This window comes from Mya arenaria, chromosome 12, assembly GCF_026914265.1.
Source record: "Mya arenaria isolate MELC-2E11 chromosome 12, ASM2691426v1".
NCBI lineage: Eukaryota > Metazoa > Mollusca > Bivalvia > Myida > Myidae > Mya > Mya arenaria.
The window spans coordinates 58,548,047-58,572,199 of NC_069133.1; the positions used below are offsets into that span (position 1 = coordinate 58,548,047).

Here is a 24,153-nt window from a genome sequence, read left to right on the forward strand (position 1 = left end):
AAGCAAATGGGCGTATGTTATTGGTATCATTCCAATTTAATTTATTTCTGATTTTTGAAGTCAAAGAACACCAGAGGTGAGGAGGTCTGAAGTAAATATTAATCTACACCCACCATGAACACATTCTATTCATCTATTTATATTAATAATCCGTCGGGCACAGATAAAATATATTTCACTGGTATTATTTTCGATCTGGCAAATATAATATTTATGATAGATGATAGATGTTTAGATTAAGATAAAACTAAATTCTTGCTTAAAGCAGTGTATTTTCCCCAGTTATTGATGGTGTTTTTATAAATATTTTGTCGTTATCCATCAATAAATTTGAACGAGGCATTTACAGCATACGAGTCGAATGACTGCACACAAAGAAACCATTATGAAAAAACATTAGCGTGAACTTTATTTCGTATTTGTGAACGTTGTAGCGTACAGTAAGCAATTGGGAATGTGTGACTAAATGTATGTATGAGTGTGTGGGTACAAAATTAATGATCACGTCGCTGTACGTATTGCATCTGTGTTCTGTTCAGGTAAACTACATAACAATATTATTGGAGGGATGTATGACCTTCGCTAGAAAGAGTATACCTGGATGGATATATCTCGAGTACCCGGTGTACAGAGAAAGCTGGTATTGTTTTAGATAATGGAGATAAACTCCGCTGTGAACACACAAAACGGGTGAACATAAATGCGTTCTTGCAGCTGCAGGAGTCTAATTATTATCAGACAGAATTACCGCTGTACACAAGTAAGAGTGCTATTGTTGGAAATACATTCGAAGTGACGAACATTATTGTGTATAACTACAACCCTGAGAGGTTTATTAAACTCCTTGTGCTGAATAACTGTTTTCTAGATAAAAAAATCTGAGACGTTGATATAAAGGTTTGGAACAATAAAAGTTAAAAAATAACAACAAAAGGAGCAGACGAAGTTGGAATTTGACAATTAGAAGACAGTTACAAGTAAAATGGCAGAGGAAGAGCTATCCGACATTCCCTATCTAACTGAGGGATACCTGGGACAACAGGCCAAGTTTGAGTCATATGGGCTGACCTGTGTCTCCCATCCGGACCCAGTGATTCGGCTGGACACCAACAAGGTTGAAATCGTCATTGGTATGGCCGAAAAGACACGATTCACCACGAAGTTCAAGCGCATGGAACCAATTAAGGAGATGAACGAGTGTGTTTTCACTCAGAACATGGAGTCTGAGGTCCATTACAACATCGCTGTTTCTCAACCTGGATTTTACAAATTTGAGATATACGCGTTGCCTAGCGGCGAAGCGGGACCGAAATTTATCAACGTTTTCAATTATTTGATCCACGTCCGAGCGGTGAACGCTTACGTAGAACCCTACCCTAAACAGTACCCGCTATGGAAACAGGAGGGCTGCTTTGTTTATGAGCCAATGATGATACAGAAGGGCTGTAACTACGGCGTAGCGTTCCGTTATTACGTTCCCCGCGCTGTTGACGTACAAGTGAAGGCAGGTGAAGACTGGCATAAGCTGGAGAAGGCTGAGCAAAATATCTACGAGGGATACATAGATTTCGCCAAGCATAACTACCCACCGGGGACGAAAGTAAAGCTGAATGTGAAGTTCGGACGTAGCAACAAATACGATATTCTTCTAGAATATACACTTTAAAGCGTTCTCATGGCAACGGTGGATACATTTGTTTGTACTGCTGATCTTTTATGCAGTAATGTAAACGACTGAACGCGCTATGCGATAAAATATGAACAGACATTCTTCAGATTTCGTGTTTTAGAGAACACTTTGTTTCTAATAGCTTACATTTGAAGGAAGCGTGTTTTGAGAAATGGTAGGTCTGTGGAAATTATTACAACGATCAAAGAGAGCACATATCGAGCTTTTTGCTTCACGCAGTCCTGCTAATAAAACGAGTGTTATTTCCATTATAACAGGAAGTCCTTGGAACCTGTGCCAAGAAACTGCCAGGAAATGTAAATGTACTAAGATATATCGGTATTCCTGCTTAATCACAAGCATGATAGACTGGCCACTTCCTGCTTATATATTCACATATACGTGTCAGGGTCATCGGCAAGTCTTTCGAACAGTTTGGCTACAAGTATCACCATACGATATATACACACGGAATTGGCATTTAATATAAAAAGTTTTGTGTCGACTTTGTTATTGCAGTATTTTTATTACGTGAGACTTACTAGCGTTTGTAAACGTTGCCTGAGACTTTCACGATTTTGTGTGGGGGGTATTTGTGATCTTTAAAAAAACGCTTAAAACTACTCCGCATTTCAAATCTGTACAACTATTGTTTACATGGCTAAAGTTTTACTTTTTTATTGTGACTTTATTTTGATTGTTAGGCACTTTTTACTGTTTATCTGTGTTTGGTTAATAAATCTTCGAAAAATAGTGTTCTTTAAGACAGTTATTTCACAAAACCGGTCTTATTTACTCGGTCTTATTAATTACGAACTGTAAATAATGCCCACAGACTAAACATTGGACGGCGAAGCGTTCTTTCCGGCACATTCACTGGTGCAGAGCTATCATCGGTACCAGAATTTCACACACTGAAATTAAATTCTTCCAAATTCATCAGAATATCATGAGCACATGAGCGTATTTATTTCAAAGGCACATGCAATTATATAATATCAAGAGCTGTCACAGAGACAGCGCGCTCGACTATTACGCCGCTTTTCAGTGTAAGGATTGAAAAGTTTTGGCGAAACTGTAAGATTAGATTAGATTTCAATGCAATACATGATGTGTTTGCTGAGATATAAATATGAATGTTACATGCAAAATTTTAACCAGAATTTCTATGTCCAATATTAAAGGGCCATTATTTTCAAAATACAGTTATCTAACTTGGATGGTTGAGTACCATTGTATAAAGTCTTAATGCAATATATCAAGTAGTTGCTGAGATAATGCCTTAAAGGTGCTTGCATGCAAAACCTTAACCAAGGTGTGACGCCGACGCTTGGGTGAGTGGTGTAGCTCTACTTATTCTTCGAATAGTCGAGCTTAAAATGAATACATCAGGTAATTAATGAACTAGTTTGAACACGTGACCATAATTCCCAACGAACGAGGGCCTATACAGTCGTCTCATGACGTCTCAACGCCATACCATATACAATGCAAACATAGAAAGGACATTACATTTTACAAGCAAACTACAGATGTTAAAGAAATTGTTTAGCATTATTTACAAAACAGATCCTTTCGGAGCTATAAAACATATAAAGAAAAAACGAACCTCTTTTTGTTCAAATTTACTAAGTTGTAACGTAGTTTACCAGGCTTATTATGGAAAACAAGAGTAATCATGTTTTAACTAAAACAGCCTGGAAATTCGTTAAACATTATTTTCATTAAACTAACCAATAAAAAGTCAGTATTGCATTTTATACCGTTATGGAAGAACCAACGGTTAAGCGTATATATCTAGGTTTAATTTAAATGCTGTATCGAAAAAAGCCGCTGACCTTTAAACACGATTGTTGGACATGACAACTGCTGTTTTATAATCGCACAATTGAGGTAATCAAAGCGCTTCAACTACTGAAAGGCTGTCGAACTGATACGTTTAGTGAGTGTAGTCATGTAATGCCGAAAGGAACGGAAACTGTGAGAATATTTTCCAGTTTGTCTCAGTAATTTCAGCACAGAGTAAGCAAGTTGCAAATGCATATTCATAAATCACTGATTTAAATTTGTTTATTTTGTCCACAAGTGAATTAGGTTTAGGGCAGTACTGATTTCGATACATCAATACATTTAGGGACTAAAAGGTACGTGGGTGATTTGATCCCGAAAAGTTTTGCACGAGAGTCATGTTATTGTAGGTAGATACTTTAAACAACTTTATTAACATGTCCAAAGCATTTTGCTTGAGGTGTTTGGTTTGGCGGCTATAGTAAATGATATACGTCCATGTTTGAAGTGTATTTTTACGGTATGTAATGAGATATTTAAAACCCCTAAATTTTTTATCCGTGGCAGTGTATTTTTATAAACTATCGAGTAAGAATTTTCAAAGACAAACGCTTAATATTTGGGTGCACTACTCATGCATAACGCAGCTCCGTATCAATTAGAGCAGAATGGGTTGTTGACCACCACAGTTCCAAGAGGTTGATACGCCGTTAGGCGCAGTTATACATCCGATGTAAGAAATGTTATGACGATCTCACAATGGTCGATTCCGATTAACTGTCATAAACGCATGTCGGCTCTGTGGCATACAACCTAATGACTGGTTATGAAATTAATTGAAATCGAATTTAAAAATTGATCTGAGTAAAATTTGCAGTAATTTAATCAACTAAAATGGTATCAGATCATCGTCGGATACCCACTACTGACCAATTGTATTACTCCCCATTTATTTGAAGGGTCAGTGGTGGGTATCCGTTGATGGTATAAAATATTCCTTTTCAGCACACCATCAAATGTTTATGAGCTAGTTATTGAAATCAGGTTACGTACGGTACTTTTTAATAAATGTTAAATAAAATAACAGAGTTAGGTTCAATAAACGTTTTAATGACCAAATATATAACGATAAAATATATATTTAAATATGGAGTCAAGGTACAATATAAACTACACAAGACAATACGACATTTCAGTGTGATAACAGTTTAAGCAACATAAACATTACTTTTAAAGCTTCATCTTATTAAAGGACTAACATAGATTATGCAGGCACACTTTTTTAAATTTGTTAAAATTGAATTATTATACTCCTTTTATGAACACACACTTAACAGCAGATGGTGGATACTCATTTGAACACAATTTTGTCAATCAAAATCCCTAAATTCTTTCAAATTTTACTAGCTTCACTAATACTCACGCTTCGGCAAAATAGAGAATGTTATGTCACAATTTTAAATAATTAACTTCGGTAGATGTCGATGCTCTATTTCTGAAGCACACAAAGCATGCAATTATACAGAGGAGATTTGTGTAAGATCAGTGAAAAAAGAAGATATTTTTCGAAAAGCATACAATGATTTAGTATATGAAATGCCCCTGAAGGACCAAGAAATAAATCACTTCATTGAGACCAAAGGACGAGGCGATTTTCAGTTCATTCGACACACATCATGTAAATGAAAAGACTTGGGATCGCAGAACCATTGGATCCACAACATACATTCAATGTATGACGAAAGCATTCTCGACATGATCATGGGTGTGTAAGCTTATTTATACTCGCACTCGGGCCTTGCCGACTCGGCGAGTGCTCCGATAAGATTGTTAGTCATTTTAGGTTTTTGGAGCATAGTGCACAGACAGAATGTAACCCTGGCTAGAGCTACCCTGGTTCTTTAACGTGCACCAGTGTATAGCACTGACACACGGGACCCCCATTAAACGTCCCTCCCGGAAGACGATTAGTGCTTTTTTTAGTGATGCGACGGGGGATCGAACCTGCGACCCCTGGATTGATAGTCAAGTGTGTAACCTCAAGACCACAGATCCGCCACCAACATGATCATACAGTCCATTGACAGTTATATAATGCGCAACATTTTCAACGCCCTCTAGGATCGGCTTTTTCAAGTGTGTCTGCGCGCGCGCGCGCGCGCGCGCGTGTGTGTGTGTGTGTGTGCGTGTGTACGCGTGTGCGTGTGTGTGTTTATGCGTGCGTGTGTGCGTGCGTGTGTGCGTGTATGCATGCGCGTGTGTGTGTGTGATAGCTTTACTATGAACGACTAACCAAACGACACTGAACAAGAGACACAAAAAGCACGAACACCGCAAACAGATCACAAATGCATCATAATTCTCTTATCAATACATGATGAGATTAACGCCTTGGAACGGTCAGTGAGAAGCGAGTTCACTGAAACACGACTTTACCGGGGTTTTAAAGACATATACAATGTTCCGAGAGGATCAGAAAATAAATAGCTATACGTACTGAATATAAATTAAACCAAAATATTTTGGACAAAAGGGGCTTACAGTAAATCTATGCCAAATAAGCAATACATGTACTGCATCCTCGGGTAAAGAGGTTGAAGTTATACTTTTGTATCATATTGTCACGGCTATGACAACGTTCAATCAACAACGTTACAAAATATCCAATAACTCTGTTTAACTTATTATGAACTTCCGATAAATCGAAATTACAATAACAAATCATTGTGAGATTTAAATGATTTACAATAAAAAATGTTAATAAAATAAAAGGATATAAATAATTCAGTATCTATAAATAACTAAATCAGTTTCTACAATTTGATTTTTTTTCATAAACATCATTGGAAATAAGTTTCAGGGCTATTGCAGTAAGACATATAACCCCCGGGGGAAGGCAATTATTAAAATAAAGTATGGGTGGGCGTCCTGTTTTGCTAATTTGGGTAAAAAAATTTCTGTAGGGGGTTGCATAATTTAAAAGTGCCCCCCCGGGGGTTATATGTTTAAAGGGAATAGCCCTCACCAATACCGTACGTTATGGTACGTCCGTTGATCGTCTTGAAAAGTCAACCAAATCATTATTATACTGAACTACAAAGTTACAAAATTAACATGAATAACAAAGAGCAAATACAGAGTTAATAACTAATTATAACTAACAGGAAAACAAAGCCAATCGTTGCAAGAATTAAATTTTATATCTATCATATCAAAGTAACTGTAATAATCCGATTCCTTCACATTTTCATTTAAAACAGGAATTCGCAAGCCATAGTCTTATTTGAGTTCTCAATATGTCAATACATATACATGCTAAGAAATAACAATAACCTCAAAGATTGAAGACCTCTCTCTCTCTCTCTCTCTCTCTCTCTCTCTACCTCCCTCCCTCCCTCCCTCTCTCTCTCTCTCTCTCTCTCTCTCTCTCTCTCTCTCTCTCTCTATATATATATATACACACACACACCATTTTGTGTCCTGCTAAGAAGATCCCTTGAACGTAATAAGATGTTCAGGGTAAGCCTGTGTGTCATTAAATATCACAAACAGTGCGGGGTATTGAACATTATTCGTCACCGAATCATACAGAATATGCGGTGAGGATGGGTTGTTGGGAGGAGGCGTCCTCATTCTATGATTTCCAGTTGTATATTCTCCAGTTAGCACGAGACTTTGGTACATTCGCTTGTAACCGCTACTGTCTGGTGGCGAGTAAGTGGCCTGGGCAGAATAATTTGCATCTGTGGCAAAGTATACTCCCTGCCCAAGTACAGTCCCTGAAAGTAATCATTGTTCTAAGTTCAAAAGGGGACATATAAAAACAAACATGTATGGATGTTTGATATAACTCGGTCATCCGTTAATTAAGCGAGACACACACAAAATTGGCGATATATTGAATAGCTTAGATGATATATGAAAGGACCTGTATACAGTAAATGCATTTCTTAAAATATAGAAAAATACCTCGTGAGGAAAACATTTGAGACACTTAACAAAACGTACCATTTGTAAAACAATAACTTCTATTAAATCCATGAGCGCTGATACTAGGCACGGCGGAATGTGCCGTTCCATTCCAAAGCATACGTTCATTCTTCTTTGTTCCCTTGTTGGCAATTTCCATTTGTCTTTTCTTTGCCATATACTGAGTGTATAATGTTGGATTTTGAACGCGTTCAATCTATTGTGTGAGAAAGAGAAATACAATGTACAAAGATTCATGAAAACCCAATCAATCAATCAAGATTTAAGGGACAATCACAGACTTCAGAAATTATGAGACTGTTTAAACTAAGGACCAACGAAACTAAACGCAACGCCAAAGAACGTCACGAGTAAATCGCCGCAAAATACGAAACAATAAAAAGTAAACAAACATACATTAAAAGATTGTATAAAAACTAATACATATTGCCTGCACATTTGAAATGAGTACTTAACGTAGAACCAAAAGCAACAAGCAGCGGCGACACCGGTTTGGAAGTCAGAGACCCAACTACGAGCTTTTTTATGTTGATGTTAAATCTAAAAGCAATTGCATACCGATGCTATGTTGTGAGCTCCGCCTCAAGTCGCCAAAAACTCTTTCGCTACTTTCTGATATTCCGCATCTGAGCTATGCAATTTAACAGTCTTCACCAGATCGCCAGGCCTCATATTTGCCCAGCGGGCTGGATTTTGTACACTTATTTCTGAAAAATAGAAAACTTTCATCAAAACGCTTTAAACGCATACAGTTATCTGATTTCTCAGTAATTAATGTCTGTTTAAAAGGTATTGTGACATTAGGGCCATGTTAACACTAAAATACGCTTTGTACAATCAACTTTCAAAAGCGGAGCTAGTCAGTTAAAGGAACGCGTAACCATTCAGCACTTTATTGCAAGATCGCCCATATTATATGTAATTCAATCAGAACTCAAACCTTTCTGAAGGTCACGTCTGAGGACATCATAATGGGTTTTCGGGCTTGAAATGTCCCACTCCTTCATAATAGCAAAGTCTATCTGATACTCAGTTTGTTGGACTTTCAGTTCAATATCCTTCTCCTACGCTTTAAAGGCCTGCTCTTTCAGACGGATTTCGTTCTTCATAAAGGGCGATTGAACGATTGATGCCAACACCTCATAATTCTCTCTTTCGTGTTTGTATTTGTCGACCTTCCTGTATATACAAACATTGCCCATTTTCACATGCATAACAACATACGTTAAATATTGTTTCTAAAGACCTTTAACGCCACAACACAATGATATTAATCACTTATGCATATTATTAGCGAAGTCGTAATTTTGCGAAAAAGAAACTATTGTGAAATGAAATTAATATACACTATGTGAATTGGTACATTAGATCGTGTGTATGTCAATATTTATATGTAAAACTACAGAAACAAGCTCAGTAGCCAAATGTTTAAACACAAACCCCGTTTAATGGCACAGAGTAAACCGCCTAAGTCCTAGAACACAACACAAAAATCACAAACAACATATCAATACCTCAGAAGTTCGAACACTCTTTGCTGGACATCATATATGTTTGATATAAGGCCGACAATCTCTATACATTCCTTTTCTGGCATGACGGTGATATGACAATGGTTGTTCCTGGCGTGATCCTGCAGTTCCTTTATCTGAAAGTAGCAACGTGAACGAAATGTTATTTTTATGTGAATCAACACATCAGTCTCATTTGGCTCAACTGTATTTTAACAATTTTGCTCCTAAATCCGCAAGAAGGAAGTGGGCAAAACGGTTGTTTTATTTCTTATGCATGCTTTTATAATACATGTATAGCCAAACTATTTACTAAACCGCTTAGACTTTTGTTTTCAGCGCAACACGTTCTTTACTTTCTTTTGTAATTTCAAAAAAGGTCGCACAATGTAAGGAATACTTTTTTCTATACATAATGTCATCATCATAGTAATGTATAATAACATACAGCTGAAGTTAGGAAAAGGAAGTACCCGATATCTGTTAAGGCTTGGGATTTGTATATCGTGCATTTCCTTTTTCTGCCAATCGGCCTTCACAGTGCTTTCAAGTTGATTTTTAGCCTTAGCTACGTTTCGGGAAGTTTCTGCGTAAACTGTGAAGAAAATTTGATCGTCACGAGGAGATTGTGGCATAGCCGCATGTTTTGAACTGCGTCCACTCCTTGGCCCTTAAAAAACGCAAGGAGCAAAAGCTTCAGTCTACGAAGGAATTGATTAACTTATCTAAATAAAATAAGTGAACATCTGAGAACTTAGAACTCCTCTTTATAAATGGAATTCTTTTCGCAAAACACTTCTACAGCATCTTGTACCTGGTCCTCCATATCGGAGGAAGTGAAAATGACAAGGTCTTTCTTTTCATGATGATATTCGACCACCAAACAATCTTTTGAGTTTTGCCTCAAATCATGCTCAATGGTTTTCCATTTCGCCGAGCGAAGCAAGTCAGCAGGTGCTTTCGCTAGTGACACTGATGCTTTTCCAAGTGCATTCCGAATAATGTTTCCATTTCGTCAAAATCATTTGCATCGTCTCCAAATAATTTGACAGTTTTTTTCTCGACCGCCCACACATCGCTAAGACCCTGCTGTTTCATCTTTCGTCCGATATATTTGATAATGTTATTATTATTATTATTATTATTATTATTATTATTATTATTTACCAAACTTATATAGCGCCCTTTTCATATACACGTTCAAAGGCCCTTTACAACGATATAATCTGATAGCTAACTACAAGCAATATCATTAAAATACTAGACAGCTTTTGAACAATAAATGTACAACATACTAAAAAATATGAAACACAATAAAATGAAATGTCGTCTGAATTAAAAACAATAAATATCAATATCATCTGATAGAAAAAGTCTAGCGAAACTTTGAATTTTTAAAAAAAATGATATTAATATAATTTACGCCTGACATCTAAATTGCATTTATATATTGTATCAATAGTCTAAAACAGTTTACATAGGATTTGTAACTGTACTAAAAGATCATGGTAGAATTAAAACAGGTTGTAAAATTATGTTTAAAATCACATAATGGTCACACAGTCTTCGGGAATCACTGTCACAGATCATTCCTGGTAAAAATGCTGCTCATACGCCTGTTTGAAATAGTGTGTTTTAAGTGCACGTTTGAAAGAACACCATGAACTTGAATCTCTCACACGGGATGGTAGGTCGTTCCACAGTTTCGAAGCTGCATATTCAAAACGTCGGTCGCCGTAGGTTACAGTTTTACTTTTTGGTATCACTAAAGTAAGTGCTTTGTTTTGAGATAGCAGATTTCTTCGTGGTTTGTAAACACATTGCATTTCTTCCAAATATTCTGGTGATTTTCCGTTTAAAGCTTTGTAGGTATGCGTTAAAATTTTAAACTGAATTCTGTTTTGCCTGGAAGCCAATGTAGTTCTTTAAGTACAGGTGTGATATGATCGTACCACAAGGTTCTGGTGATGATGCGGGCAGCTGTATTTTGAACGATCTACAGTTTGTTGACTAATGTTTGAGAAACTCCATACAGTAGTGCACTGCAGTAATTTAGGCGCGAGATAACTAATGAAGTCACAAATTGTTTAGATGCATCAATTGTCAGATATTTCTGAATTCTGCCAATTTGTCGAAGATGTAAATAACATGATCTGCATACTGAATTAACGTGATCTTCCATGTTCATGTTTGAATCAAAGATGGCACCTAATTTTTTTACATTAACAGACTGTTTAACTTTCGAGTCACCGACAGTTACCGATAGATCTTCAATGTGTTTGGAGTTTTGAGGAGATGAGAACATGATGACTTCTGTTTTATCAATGTTAAGTTTGAGCATGTTTAGATTCATCCATGATATTATGTCTCGAAGGCACGCTTGAATGCGTTGTAATGTTTCTTCCTTAGAAATGCCATCTAATAGTTTGAAAGATAAATACAGCTGTGAGTCATCGGCGTAGAGATGGTATTGCAGCCCATGCTCTTTGCAAATGGCACCAAGGGGTTTAGTGTACATTGTATAAAATTTCGGTCCTAATACGGACCCCTGTGGAACACTAAAATTCAGTGTGACCGGGTTTGACAGCACCCCATCAATGTATACTGTCTGTTTTCTATCTTGAAGGTATGATGTTATCCATTCCAGTGGTTTTTCAGGGATTCCGAACACATTTTCAAGTCTTTGTAACAAAGTTTTGTGATCGATTGTGCCAAAAGCTGCCGATAGATCTAACATTACTAAGATGGTTGCATTACCATGGTCAAGGGATTTAAGAACGTCATTTTGGACTTTGATAAGTGCAGTTTCTGTCGAATGGAATTTACGATAGGCTGACTGATGTTTTTCTTGAAGTTGAGTTTCTGTCAAGTGTTCATCAAAGCGAGAACTCACTACTTTTTCTATTGTCTTTGATACTTTGATAATAATGTGATCTTTGGTTAATAATTCTGAACGTCCTAATTCTACCTCAAACTTCTTTGATTTAGTGCCTTCAATTGTCTGGTACATAGCTAAAACACAATCGGTTACGTCTTTGTTGTTGCCTGTTATGATTACCTTTCTACGTTTCTCATCAAATACTATCTCTTCATTCTTGAATCCATTTGAGAAGCCCGATTTTTGTATATAATTTATTTTCCACGACGAAAAATTTACTTCTTGTCTGGTCTTTTCTTTACTTTCTTTATCTAAAGCTAATGCTCTATTGATAACAGCTGTGAGTTCTTTCCAAGAGCAGTCCATTTTATTTGTTCTAGCAACTAATATAACTTGTACTTTCACTTTCTCTGGAATGAAAACGACGTCATCTGGATATGTCATGTTCAAACCTCTGACTTCCTTCATCATAGCTGACCAAGCTTCTTCCGCAACCTCACGTTTACTGACACTGATATCATCGAATACACCAGTGATTACTTCCGTACCATTGCTCTCCCATTCTTTCTCCAATTTACGATACCCTTGTTCATCTTTTGTTAGTGTACTTTCGACGACAATGGGATCATTACCCCAGTCATTTACGATAGCATGACATGTATGAAGCAAGGCGTTTGTTTCATTCTGAATGGACAAGTTGCTCTTCAGGAATTTCAACTCGTAACTGTCATAAGACTCCTTGCCAAGAGGGTTATAATAAGAGCCTCGTGATGACTTGACACCTCGCAGCCAAAGGGTAGGCAAAGGAAACGGTTGTACGGAGCAACCTTCGTGGCAACCCCGCTTAGAGAGTGTCCACCAACTTTACTGCACACTCTTTGGGCGACTAAAATGCAATTTCAATACCATGAAATTTAACTTTGTAAGATAAAGACTTTGATAATGAGGCTATCCATGTTATTTAAAATTAACGAATTTACGAGATGTACTCTTACTCTCAAATAAGATGAACCACATACACTTCTTTTAATTAATGAAAAGGATTAATTAACATCATAAACAATGATTCTAATGAAGGATACCGTGTATAATTGGAAAGAAAGGTGCAGAAAAGACGGTATTCAACCTTATGAGACGATAGTTGATCACTGTAAATATTTTAACACTCGTCAATCATTTAATATTTGTGCGACCTCAGCTATGAAATACACGGTTACAATCTTGTTATCAGTAATTACTATTTTCCATTAATGCATTATTTAGTAAGTAGTTAAAGGTTTATGACTAAATATCTATGTTGTTATTCATGTTTATGTATCGATTTTAAATGCGAGTGATACTTTTATGTATACGCTTAATTGTTCAACTTACCACGTGCTTGTTTGAAGCTGACAATGCAGTATCCATCTTCAAAATGCTCAGCTATGTTCAAAACGACGTCACCGCAACTACGGTTTGTGTATTCAAAGTAATACAGAACGGAATCGTGGATAACGTTCTCAGATAGTTCAAACACAATGATGGACGTGGTGACGGGTATGCATTTGGGTTTAAGGTGATGTCCATCAATGGCATGTTTAGAACACGCATCACGCACGTTCTGGATATCTGTAGTAAAATACAACAAATCAAGTTAATTCTAAACAAGGATTTGCTCTTTGATTTTTTGCTGTTACTATTTTAGTCCATAGACAATATTTGACATTGGTTAACAAAAAGAATATAAAAGCAGACAATAGATTGTCATATAAATAGTGTGCTTAACTTTATCGTGTTATAAGGGACTTCAGATGTTTTATAAAATTGGTGACTGGCGAATACAAATACGTTGCAATAGTATGCAGTGTCATTTGTTTATTCGTAAACGTATAACTATTCATATGTCATTAAATATGTTACTAAGTTGCACTAAGTTAGCAAAACGTAAATAAATTAATTACAAGGTTTTGTTTGAAATACTGGTTATTAGGAACCAATATTTATTTGCTTAAGTGATTGGCTCAATGTCTTTGAATTACCAAGCAAGTCGTTTTTACCGATATTTTCAGCAAATAACACCACAGCTTTGTCCATGTTCTGGTTGAATGTAATCTTGCGAACCTTTGAACCTCTGACCTTGGCTCCGATGTAGTTTTCTAAGCTATCTTCGGAAATGTTGTTAGGAAGATCCTGCAAAAAGCACGCATTATAAAACTATTATAACAGAAAGCTTTAATTACAATATATTCTATATACTAAGTTTAATATATTCCGAACAACAAGCTAAGTGTGACAAAAGCAGTCTGTACATTGACAGCAATGGTTGTTCAAACAATGTCAATGTACATCGACAGCAATTCAAACAGTCTATCAACAGTTTATTAATATTGTATACTGACAACAATGGCAATTAAAACACTGCAAATGTATATTGACAGCAATGGTAATACCAACACTGTCAACAATTTATTGAGACTTTACATTACCAGCAATGGTAATTTCAACATTGGTACAGTTCATTAAAACTGTACATAGACAACAATGGTAATGCAACGACTGTCAATAATATATCGAGACTGTTCGTTGACAGCAATGGTACTCAGAACACTGTAAAGGAAATATTGACAGCAATGGTCATTTTAACACCGCCAACAGTTAATGGAGACTGTACATTGACAGTTAAGATAATTACAACACTGTTTATTTACATTGACAGCAAAGGTAATTCCGAAAATGTCAACAGTGTATTGAGACTGTTCATTGACAGCAAAGATACTTTCAACACTACTCAGCGGTTTATTGCCACTGCTACCTTGACCTTTGATCGTCTGATATCAAAATTAATAGGGGTCATCTACTAGTCATGACCAGCTCGCATATAAAGTATACAATTGCTAGATCAACAAGATCTTCAGTTTTTGAGCGGAAACTGTTTTTTCACCTCAAGGTTACCGTGACTTTGACCTTTGACTTACTGATCACACAATCAATAGGGGTCATCTACTGGTCATCATGACCAATCTGCATACAAAGTATAAGTATGCATCTTAAATATTTATTTCTTATCTAACATTCATCATATCCAATACCTTGACGTACCTCCCCACCCCTCAAAAAGCAAGTCCAATCTGTAGATTCATATACGCTATATTTTCACTAAGATGCATCACCTTCAATCATTTCTAACTTAAGTTGTTGGGCAAAAAACATTTCGAGTTTTAGTCACAGGGACCTTGACCTTGATTCCACCCACTCAAAACAATTCCCAAGCTAGCTCTTCACATAATCACCTACACACCATCTTTCATCCATATCCATGAATTATACCTTAAATCATAGAGTGGACACCATTTTTCTATTTTTAGTAACAGTAGCCTTGACCCCACCCACTCAAAGGTCATCCCAAGTTAGCTCTTTCCATAAGCTACCTACACACTAACTTTAATCATTTTCCATCAACTCTTACTAAAATTATTGGACAGAAAGCTTTTTTTCTATTTCAAGTTACATTATCTTATGGACGTATCCCACCCACTCAAAATCCCAAGCTTGCTCTTCACCGAAGCTACCTACCCACCAACTTTCATCACTATCCATCAATTCTTACTTGGGAATTATTGGGAATAAACTATTTTTCCAAATCAAGTTACAGTGATCTTGACCTTGACCCCACTCCCCTCAAACCAATTACAAGCTAGCTTTTCACATAAGTTACCTACACACTAACTTTGATCATTATCTATCAATTCTAATATGAGTTATTGGGCGGAAACCATGAAATGGTCCATTTAAAAAATATATTATGAAGCAGCATGTTTAAAAGACATGTTTATATAAATTTATTTGGCTATACATTAATAAAATTTACGTATATCATTCTCATTATCTCTTTTTTGAGACCCCTATTTTTTAAACAACCTGATATGACAACCTGTCCTCAAAGACTCCCATTAACAGTCTTTCTAATTTCTATACATATGTCAATATAGGAAGCAACTAGTCTTCCGTTAATACTTCTGACTTTCAAATTTTGTAATTATTATCTATTTCATTACAATCATAATAAAAATTCACAGTGTCTTATGAGTGTCTCTTAATAGTTCTTAGTAGCATTTTGTAGCATCTTTGAAAAATGGATTTGTAAGCCTTTCTAATTTTAGTCCAAGTATAATCAATATGCAGTAAGGATGATAAAAGATGTTCTGATGAACACTTCTTTTGATCATTTAATGATTATACGATTAACTTCAATGAGACAATTTATCGTAACCAAAAAAGTTAAAATCATTATCAGTTCAAGGAGTTTATAACCCCAAAAACGTATATCTTGACCTCAAAGGAACTTTTCTCTTTAAGAAATGACAGTCAAACAACGCATAACTTTACCTGAAAGGAACTTCAATTAATTTACAGCCCATCAATGTTTAACGTTATTTTAAAGAAAACGTTTATTCAAAGACTATACAGCGAACAACAAATAACTTAACCCCAAAGAAAACTTCTACTTTGCTGATGATGAAAGGCACAACAGTATGATCGCAGTCACTCAAACTGTGGGTTCTTGATACAACTTCACTTGCATCTAAAATAGTACAAATGTATTTATGTATTAAATATTAACCGGTTACTCACAACTGTTCAACATTCAAACAAATTATTAGCTGAAGGCAAAATATAAACGTTGAATTATTAGGGTTTCATATCTAGCCCTCAGTTTTTATTTAGTTTTCAAAAAAAATAAAACTATAGGGACAAGCCCAGTAGGTGTAAATAACAAAATAAAACCTGTTTAGAGGTAATGGCCCAAACAACTAAACTAAATGAACTAAAGACAATAACACATTTCCATCACACTTACACAAAAAACACAAACAGTCCACACAATCACCAAAATAGTTTTACTGATAAAGTATGGGCTAACTGAATAGGAACGGTCAGTAAAACAAGAGTTGACTAGAACAAGAGCCTTCAAGAAGATAATTAAAAATTGCCTTCACGTTAACATTATTTATTCGGGTACCTGATTTTTCTAAGAACGTAATGTGTGCTTTTCTTCCCTCTCTGTCCACCTGGACATCTAGAATGTCCCCTTCTCCCGACTTCCGCTTGTTCTCGAAGTAAAGACGCAAGACGTCATGTGTCACTTATACGTAAATCCAGTCAACTAGAAATAGCAATACAAGAGTATGGAACGACGCAAATAAAATGAGGCGGTCTCAATGCAGGCTAAAATGGCATAACCTGTAATTTACAATTATCATGTCAACGTTTTCTATTACTGAAAATGGTATGGCAACACGCATGCTTTAGAATGATATTAAAGTTATGTGTACTTTCAAGGTAGTCATTAATTATTTTTATGCAAAACATATTTAGCACGGTGCCTTAAACAAATGATTTTATAAAGTTACTATAGGACATTTTGTTTGAAAGGGTTTAGTTATGGTAGATATTTCAAGATAGTTGTGTGATGAAGGTTTTTATTTATTTATATATTCAATTTTCAAAAATTAAGACACATTTTCCAGTTTCAAACGTCTTGCACATTAAAAACTTAGTTAACATGCAGGTTTTAAATTAAACTAAATATTTATGAAATAAGTGTGCAAAGTCAAACATAGGAGGGAAAAACGAGCGGCTTGTGATAAAACCTTTATATTGTATTTTTGTTCTAACAGCTATTTATGTATGAAAATAAATCAAAATGAGTTACCACAACACTGTTATAATCATCTTCAAAAGTTGCACAGTCTCTAAAGCCCCCAACCTCGGCCGACTCCAAGTAGTTCCCTGACTGGCTTTCTTCCTTTACTTGAGTGCTCTCCTTTTTTGACGAACCGTTCCCCTTGGAACGGAGGGAATGATTTCTATGATGCATTCTTTGATTACTAGCGGAGACTTCTTGTGGTGTTGTAAGATGTAATTGGCATCTGTATTCAATTGATTGAAATACATGAAATAAAAACCAGTGGAAGTGAAAAGTGAAAAAAATCACAGGAGTATAATACAAACAGGGTACAATATCTGTGAAAATAGCATTGTATCAAAGAATGCATTTCGTCAATCATACACACACACTTCGAAGTGTTGACCTTATGTTCTGTGTCATACCTCACACTGAACAGCCTCATAAAATTGATTATTGAAATGGCGTCTGAAATAAAATGGATATATTTTCGCAACCATGACTGCATTTCATGTAAAATCAAGAATTGGTGAAACATAATGTTATGATGTTATGTTATAAGTTAACTTGACGCAAATCTTCAGCGGTTTTAAAGGTCACCATCGCCTCTGCATTATTGACAATTTGGACATCTTGAACATCTAGCTCACGCCCAACCCGTTTCTTGCTCTCGAAAAACAGCTGTAGATGTTCACTGTCTCCGGTATAGGAGGCTGGAAGGTTTTTCACAATAACAGCTTTGTTGTCTGAAACATAATCATGAGTGTATTATGTCAACTATAATTTGTCTCGGAATTTAAGGTGTACATTATTAATTTCAATACGTATTAAGTAAATTTCCTTCGCATAGTAGTTAGATGTTTAGAATATCATGAATTATAATTGTTTTGTACGTACGTATGAGATCGAGCATATGGAGCACTTTTCAACTTAGCTTTAGCCTATATATATATATAAATGATAATTGAATAGAAACTTCTGGGAACAGACGAGGTGCCGGATATTGTACTGGTACATGGGTGAAAATATGGGGCTGGGGCCTTTCTGATTAGGAAAATGCATCATTTTGATTAATATCAGGAACTCTAACGTTGCCTAAAAAATACCGTAAATCACTAATTATAAGACGCACTTTTTCCCTCAGACTTCCAATAAAAAATGCCTGCGTCTTATAAACAGTATGGGGCTTCTGACAATTTTTCTGAAGTTGATTTCAGGCCGAATTTGGCTCTTAAATAAATGGGTCACAAGAATGCTTTTAAAAAGAACAGAAAAAGATAAAAAAAAGTGTTAAAGTTTGTTTCTTTAAGAATACATCGTCTACCAACTGTTTCATTAAAAATATAGAAATTCACATTTCGGAAAAAGAATATGTTTGAGCATCAGCATTGTGGCCAAATTTCGGCCCCAAATTGGTCAGAAAAAACACAAGACTCTGATACAATTTGTGTTTATGTTGTTTATGAATACTTCATGTTTTTGTTCCAGGTATTTGCAAGCATTCCCAAACATTGTAATCATTTACACTAGAAAGTAGAGACTTTGTAGGCCGTATGCCTCATGCTGCGGGTTTGAGTTCAGAGCCACAATCCCCTGAGTTTCTATAATTTCAATAATGTGTCTAAGATTTGTTTTCGGTTTACTTAAAGCCTGTTTTTAACAACAAAGAGAAAATCAGTGATGTGCAGACTCGGTCCTACAATACGGTGATACACGTCAGCATTTAGTCATTTACCTATTTCGGTCAATTTTCGCAAGGACGGATATGGTTCTTGGTCTGTATGGTCGTATAATCCTGTAAAAAATCAGGCAAAAACAGTAATTTAGTAACAACATCCTTGTTCACATGCACCAGAGTAGCTTACTGCCAAACGTATTTTTAACATTGAAATAAAATTTCATAATTTCAAAATAACATGTTTAACATATATATGTTACCCTAGGAATAATATTACAACATAAAATATGTGTCAGTGCTCATGAGAAATACAAATAACACTACACTTGTATATGATAGCTACAGTCAACAATATTTAATATGATAATTTACATTGTTGATGACTCAATTTTCCATATACATATTCGTTGGTTACCATCAAAACAAGAGCGGTCACAGACAGCTATATCCCCCGCCTCATGGGGCATTTTTTGTAACGAAAGCCAATCAATGGTAAGGGTAGTTTCTCAGGAACATAAGAAATACGTAAAATTAAGAAAGGGCAATAACTCTTTCAAAAAAGATCAAATTGCAAAAGCCTGACAATATGCGCTGCATCACTTTATAGTCATAAACGTAAGAGGAGTTGCAAATATGCGCTGCTTCACTTTATGATCATCAATCCGTGAAAGTTTGGTAGAAATTGCATGGAAAACGTAAGAGCAGTTGCGAAGAAACCAATTTTAAATGTAAAAAAGGGCAATAACTCTTTCAAAAATGGCCGAATCGCAAAAGCCAGACTATATGCGCTGCTTCACTTTATGATCATCAATCTGTGAAAGTTTGGTAGAAATCGCATGAAAAACGTAAGAGGAGTTGCGAAAAAAAACAATTTTAAATGTAAAATAAGCAAAGGGCAATAACTCTTTCAAAAATGGTCAAATCAGTAAAGTCCGACAATATGCGCTGCTTCACTTTATGATCATCAATCTGTAAAAGTTTGGTAGAAATCGCTTGAAAAACGTAAGAGCAGTTGCGAAGAAACCAATTTAAAATGTAAAATAAGCAAAGGGCAATATCTCTTTCAAAAATAATCAAATCGGGAAAGCCCGACAATATGCGCTGCTTCACTTTATGATCATCAACCTGTGAGAGTTTGGTAGAAATCGCATGAAAAACGTAAAGAGGAGTTGCGAAGAAACCGATTTTAAATGTAAAATAAGCAAAGGCCAATAACTCTTTCAAAATAGTCGAATCGGGAAATCCCGACAATATGCACTTTTTCACTTTAATCAATCTGTGAAAGTTTGGTAGAAATCGCATGAAAAACGTAGTTTCCATCCATGAGTTCTGTGGTTCGTATCTACCAGGAGGTATGGGGATGAAGTCGCGGATAGGGTGGCCAAAAATAAACATAGCTGGAGAAGGTATCGTGTCTCTGTCAGAGTGGTTTCTGTACTGTAAGATGATACGTTGAAAAAGTCGGTATTGATATTACCATCAAGTCTTGTGATGCCATTAATAATACGCTTTACTGCTTTAACTCCAACCTCGGCACGGTAGTTGCTATGAGGAAAGGCTAATGATGAAAGTCGATGATGTACGCCCCAGTCATTGATAAATTTGCGGGTTGCTACTGAGGTAAATTCTGATCCAGTATTCGATGCGAGCTCATCAGGAATTCCAAATGTTACAAAAGTACGTCTCAGACAGTCAACGAAAGCATTAACACCACCAGAAGCTTTCTCCATAATAGGCCAATTTGCAAAAATATGACCTTTCCCATGCATTCATAACAAATGGCATTTTAAACCGACAATAATTTGCATCGTTTGCAATGAATTTTAGTAAAATAATTTTGTTCTTTAGGGGTTTCTTTAACATATTGCTTTGGTTTATGGACCATTTTTGAACGTTTTCTGTTTTCCCATGAAGTTCATGCACATCTTTATTCGCGAATTCCATGGCAAGTGCCAATTTTACAGCCTTCTCTTAATTTAAGTCCTGCTCTTTTTATAACTTCTTTTGGATGTTTACATTTTTAAAGACACACACAAACGGTCACGTAAACTGTCATTCAAATTTGCCCAAAAGCTACAGTGTTCAGACAACTTTTGCAAACGACTGTTAAATTCTTTCACCGACTCATCTGGCCTTTGATCCCCTTATAAAATCTGAAATTTTCAGCTATCTCTAATTTCGGATTGTTTCTATAACAATCAACACAATTCAACAAATGTTTTGTCTTTAGGAAATGCCAAGTCGCGAAAGATTTGATAACCTCCTGAACCTATTAGTGAAAATAACGCTGGCACTTTCTTTTCATCGTTTACCTTATTTGCAATGAAATACTAATCCAACCTATCTCTGTGACAAGTCCATGATTCAGCTTCGTCGAACACGTCGATTTTGCCAATAGCAAACGCCATGCTACCTTCTGGTTGTACGAAGCCTGCATAAGTCCGTGGGTAACTAGTTACGTTGCAGACTTAAAAATGTATTTTGCAGTAGAATTCCGCAATTTGTTTTTACAAATACAGTTCATACCACTGGCCTATAAAACGTGGAGTTCGTTTCAATTATCGTCGTCAATATGTTGTGTTTCCATAATACAGCGAGGAAATCATTAATTAACACGGCGTGGTCAAACAACAGATTTATCATCTCCAGTCAATGGAGGAGGCGGGGTCTAGGTTAACTGTTTGTGCAAACGTCACAAAATCAAAATGGCGACCAAATCGACGTCGACCAACACAACTGCGCATGCGTGAAGAAACAACATGAATGATATTTGATGGCGGAAGATCTGCCGATTAAATATGCCAACGATCTAAATTTCTATTAAAAGTATTGGAAAACGTCTTCCTTTGTCAATCTCTAAGAAATTGGATAACCAGGTATTTGATTAAATTGTAATATAAATTTGTGGTGTTATGTTAAAAGCACATGTCTTCGAGCACTTTATTCATAAAGAATACTAATCATTTATACTAATTATCATCTTAATTCATCGTTTTAACAATTCATTTCAAGCAAATCTTAATTTATTATGTCTGTATCAGTGTATAGCAATATTGAAGGAGGTCAGCTCAGGTCTTGTTCGTCCCTATTTGGTCGCCATTAACCGAAAACCAGTAAGCTGAGGTGATTTATGCAGTTAATTTCTTATATGTTACTTTAATGTATCTACAACAACACGGGGCCAGAAATCACTATATCTTCAGATCAAAACTAGAATGTTCCTATAATGTGTACACGGGAGCAACAACTAGCAGGCAAAGGTAAGTGTATATATTAAGCTCCTGTTTTGTGTCTACAAGGGCGGCAACCAGTAGGTAGAGATCAGTTTTAGTATGTTCCTATTATGTGTAAACTAATCCTATCAGGGCGACAACCAGTAAGCGGAGGTCTCTTTATGTTTAGCTCAGTTCTAAAATGTTTTCATTATGGGTCAAGTAAGGTGACAACCAGTAGGCAGAGGTCACTATATGTTCAGCTAAGTTCAGTTCAAAGGTCCCTATTATTTGTCTATTAGGCCGACAACCAGTAGGCGGAGGTCACTATATTACCAGCTAAGCTAGTATGTTCCTAGTATGTGTCTACAAGGGCGACAACCAGTAGGCAGATATCAGTTTTAGTATGTTCCTTTTATGTGTCTACTAGTCCTATTATGTGTCAGCTAGTGCGACAATCGGTAGGCGGAGGTCACTGCATGTTCAGCTCAGTCATAGTATGTTCCTGTTATGTGTCAACACGGGCGACAACCAGTAGGTGAAGGTCACTATTTTGTATTTGTGAATGTTATAGCGTATAGTAAGTATGTGGGGAATGTGTAATTTCGGTAAACATAGAAAGTACATAACATTTCACGAGAAAAATACAGAGGTTAAGGAAATTGTTTAGCTTTTTTGTTTTACAAAACTCTTTCCGGAGCTATAAAATGTTTAAATAAAAACCAAACTTTTCGATCAAATTAAGTACATTGTAGCGTAGCTATACAGGCTTATTACCTAAAACAAGAGTAGTCATGTTTTAGCTTAAACAGTATGGAAATTGATCGAACATTATTTTCATAAAACTAACTAATAAAAAGTCATTATTGCATTTACGAAATGTTATACCGTTATTGGGAAAGCGACGGTTAAGCGAATTTATCTAAGTTTAATTTAAATTATGTATCGATAAATGCTGACCCATAAACAAGTTTGTCGGACATGACAACTGCTATTTTATAATTACACATAGTAATCAAAGCGCTTAACGCGTTGAAAGGCTGTCGAACTGCTACGTTTGGTGAGTGTAGTCATGTAACGCCGAACGGAACAGTAAGTGTGTGAAGATATCCCATTTTGTCTCAGTAATTACAGCCCAGAGTCTAGAGCAAACTGCAAATGGATATTCATAAAACATTCATTTTGATGCAGCTCCGTATTTGTTCATTTTGTTCCCAAGAACGCCGTAAAACTTTATCCGTGGCAGTGAAATTATCGCGCAATAATAGTGAAAGATAGACGCTTTATATATGGGAAATGCTTTGATGATTAACCGATTTGTTTCTTATCTTATATACAAGAAAAGCAATAAACATTGCGTAAAGCTGGACTTCGGACTGTTTTAAGCGTACAACATGTTTCATGAATAATCATAACATTACTGCTTAAGCAGCTTCGTATCTATTACAGCAGACTGGTAATGTTAAATGGGTTGTTGACCACCACAGTTCCAAGAGGTTTATACGCCGATAGGCGCATTTATACATCCGATGTTAAAAATGTTATGTCGATCTCACGACGGTCGATTCCGATAAACTGTCATAAACGCATGTTGGCTCTGTGGCCTTCAACCTGAAGACTGGTTTTGAAATTAATTGCAATCGAATTTAAAAATTGATCTGAAACAATAATTTGCAGTAATTTAATCAAACAAAATGGTATCAGATCATCGTCGGATACCCACTACTGACCAATTATATTACTCCCCGCTCATTTAAAGGGT

General features: G+C 36.0%; 1 protein-coding gene across 1 annotated transcript; it reads left to right on the forward strand.

Annotated features, from left to right (window-relative positions):
- The first annotated feature begins 441 nt into the window (after positions 1-441).
- LOC128210391 (uncharacterized) lies at positions 442-2,422 on the forward strand. Its single transcript, XM_052914732.1, has one exon. It carries the CDS (start codon positions 983-985, stop codon positions 1,664-1,666), a length of 684 nt encoding a protein of 227 aa, XP_052770692.1. The 5' UTR covers positions 442-982; the 3' UTR covers positions 1,667-2,422.
- The last annotated feature ends 21,731 nt before the right edge of the window (positions 2,423-24,153 follow it).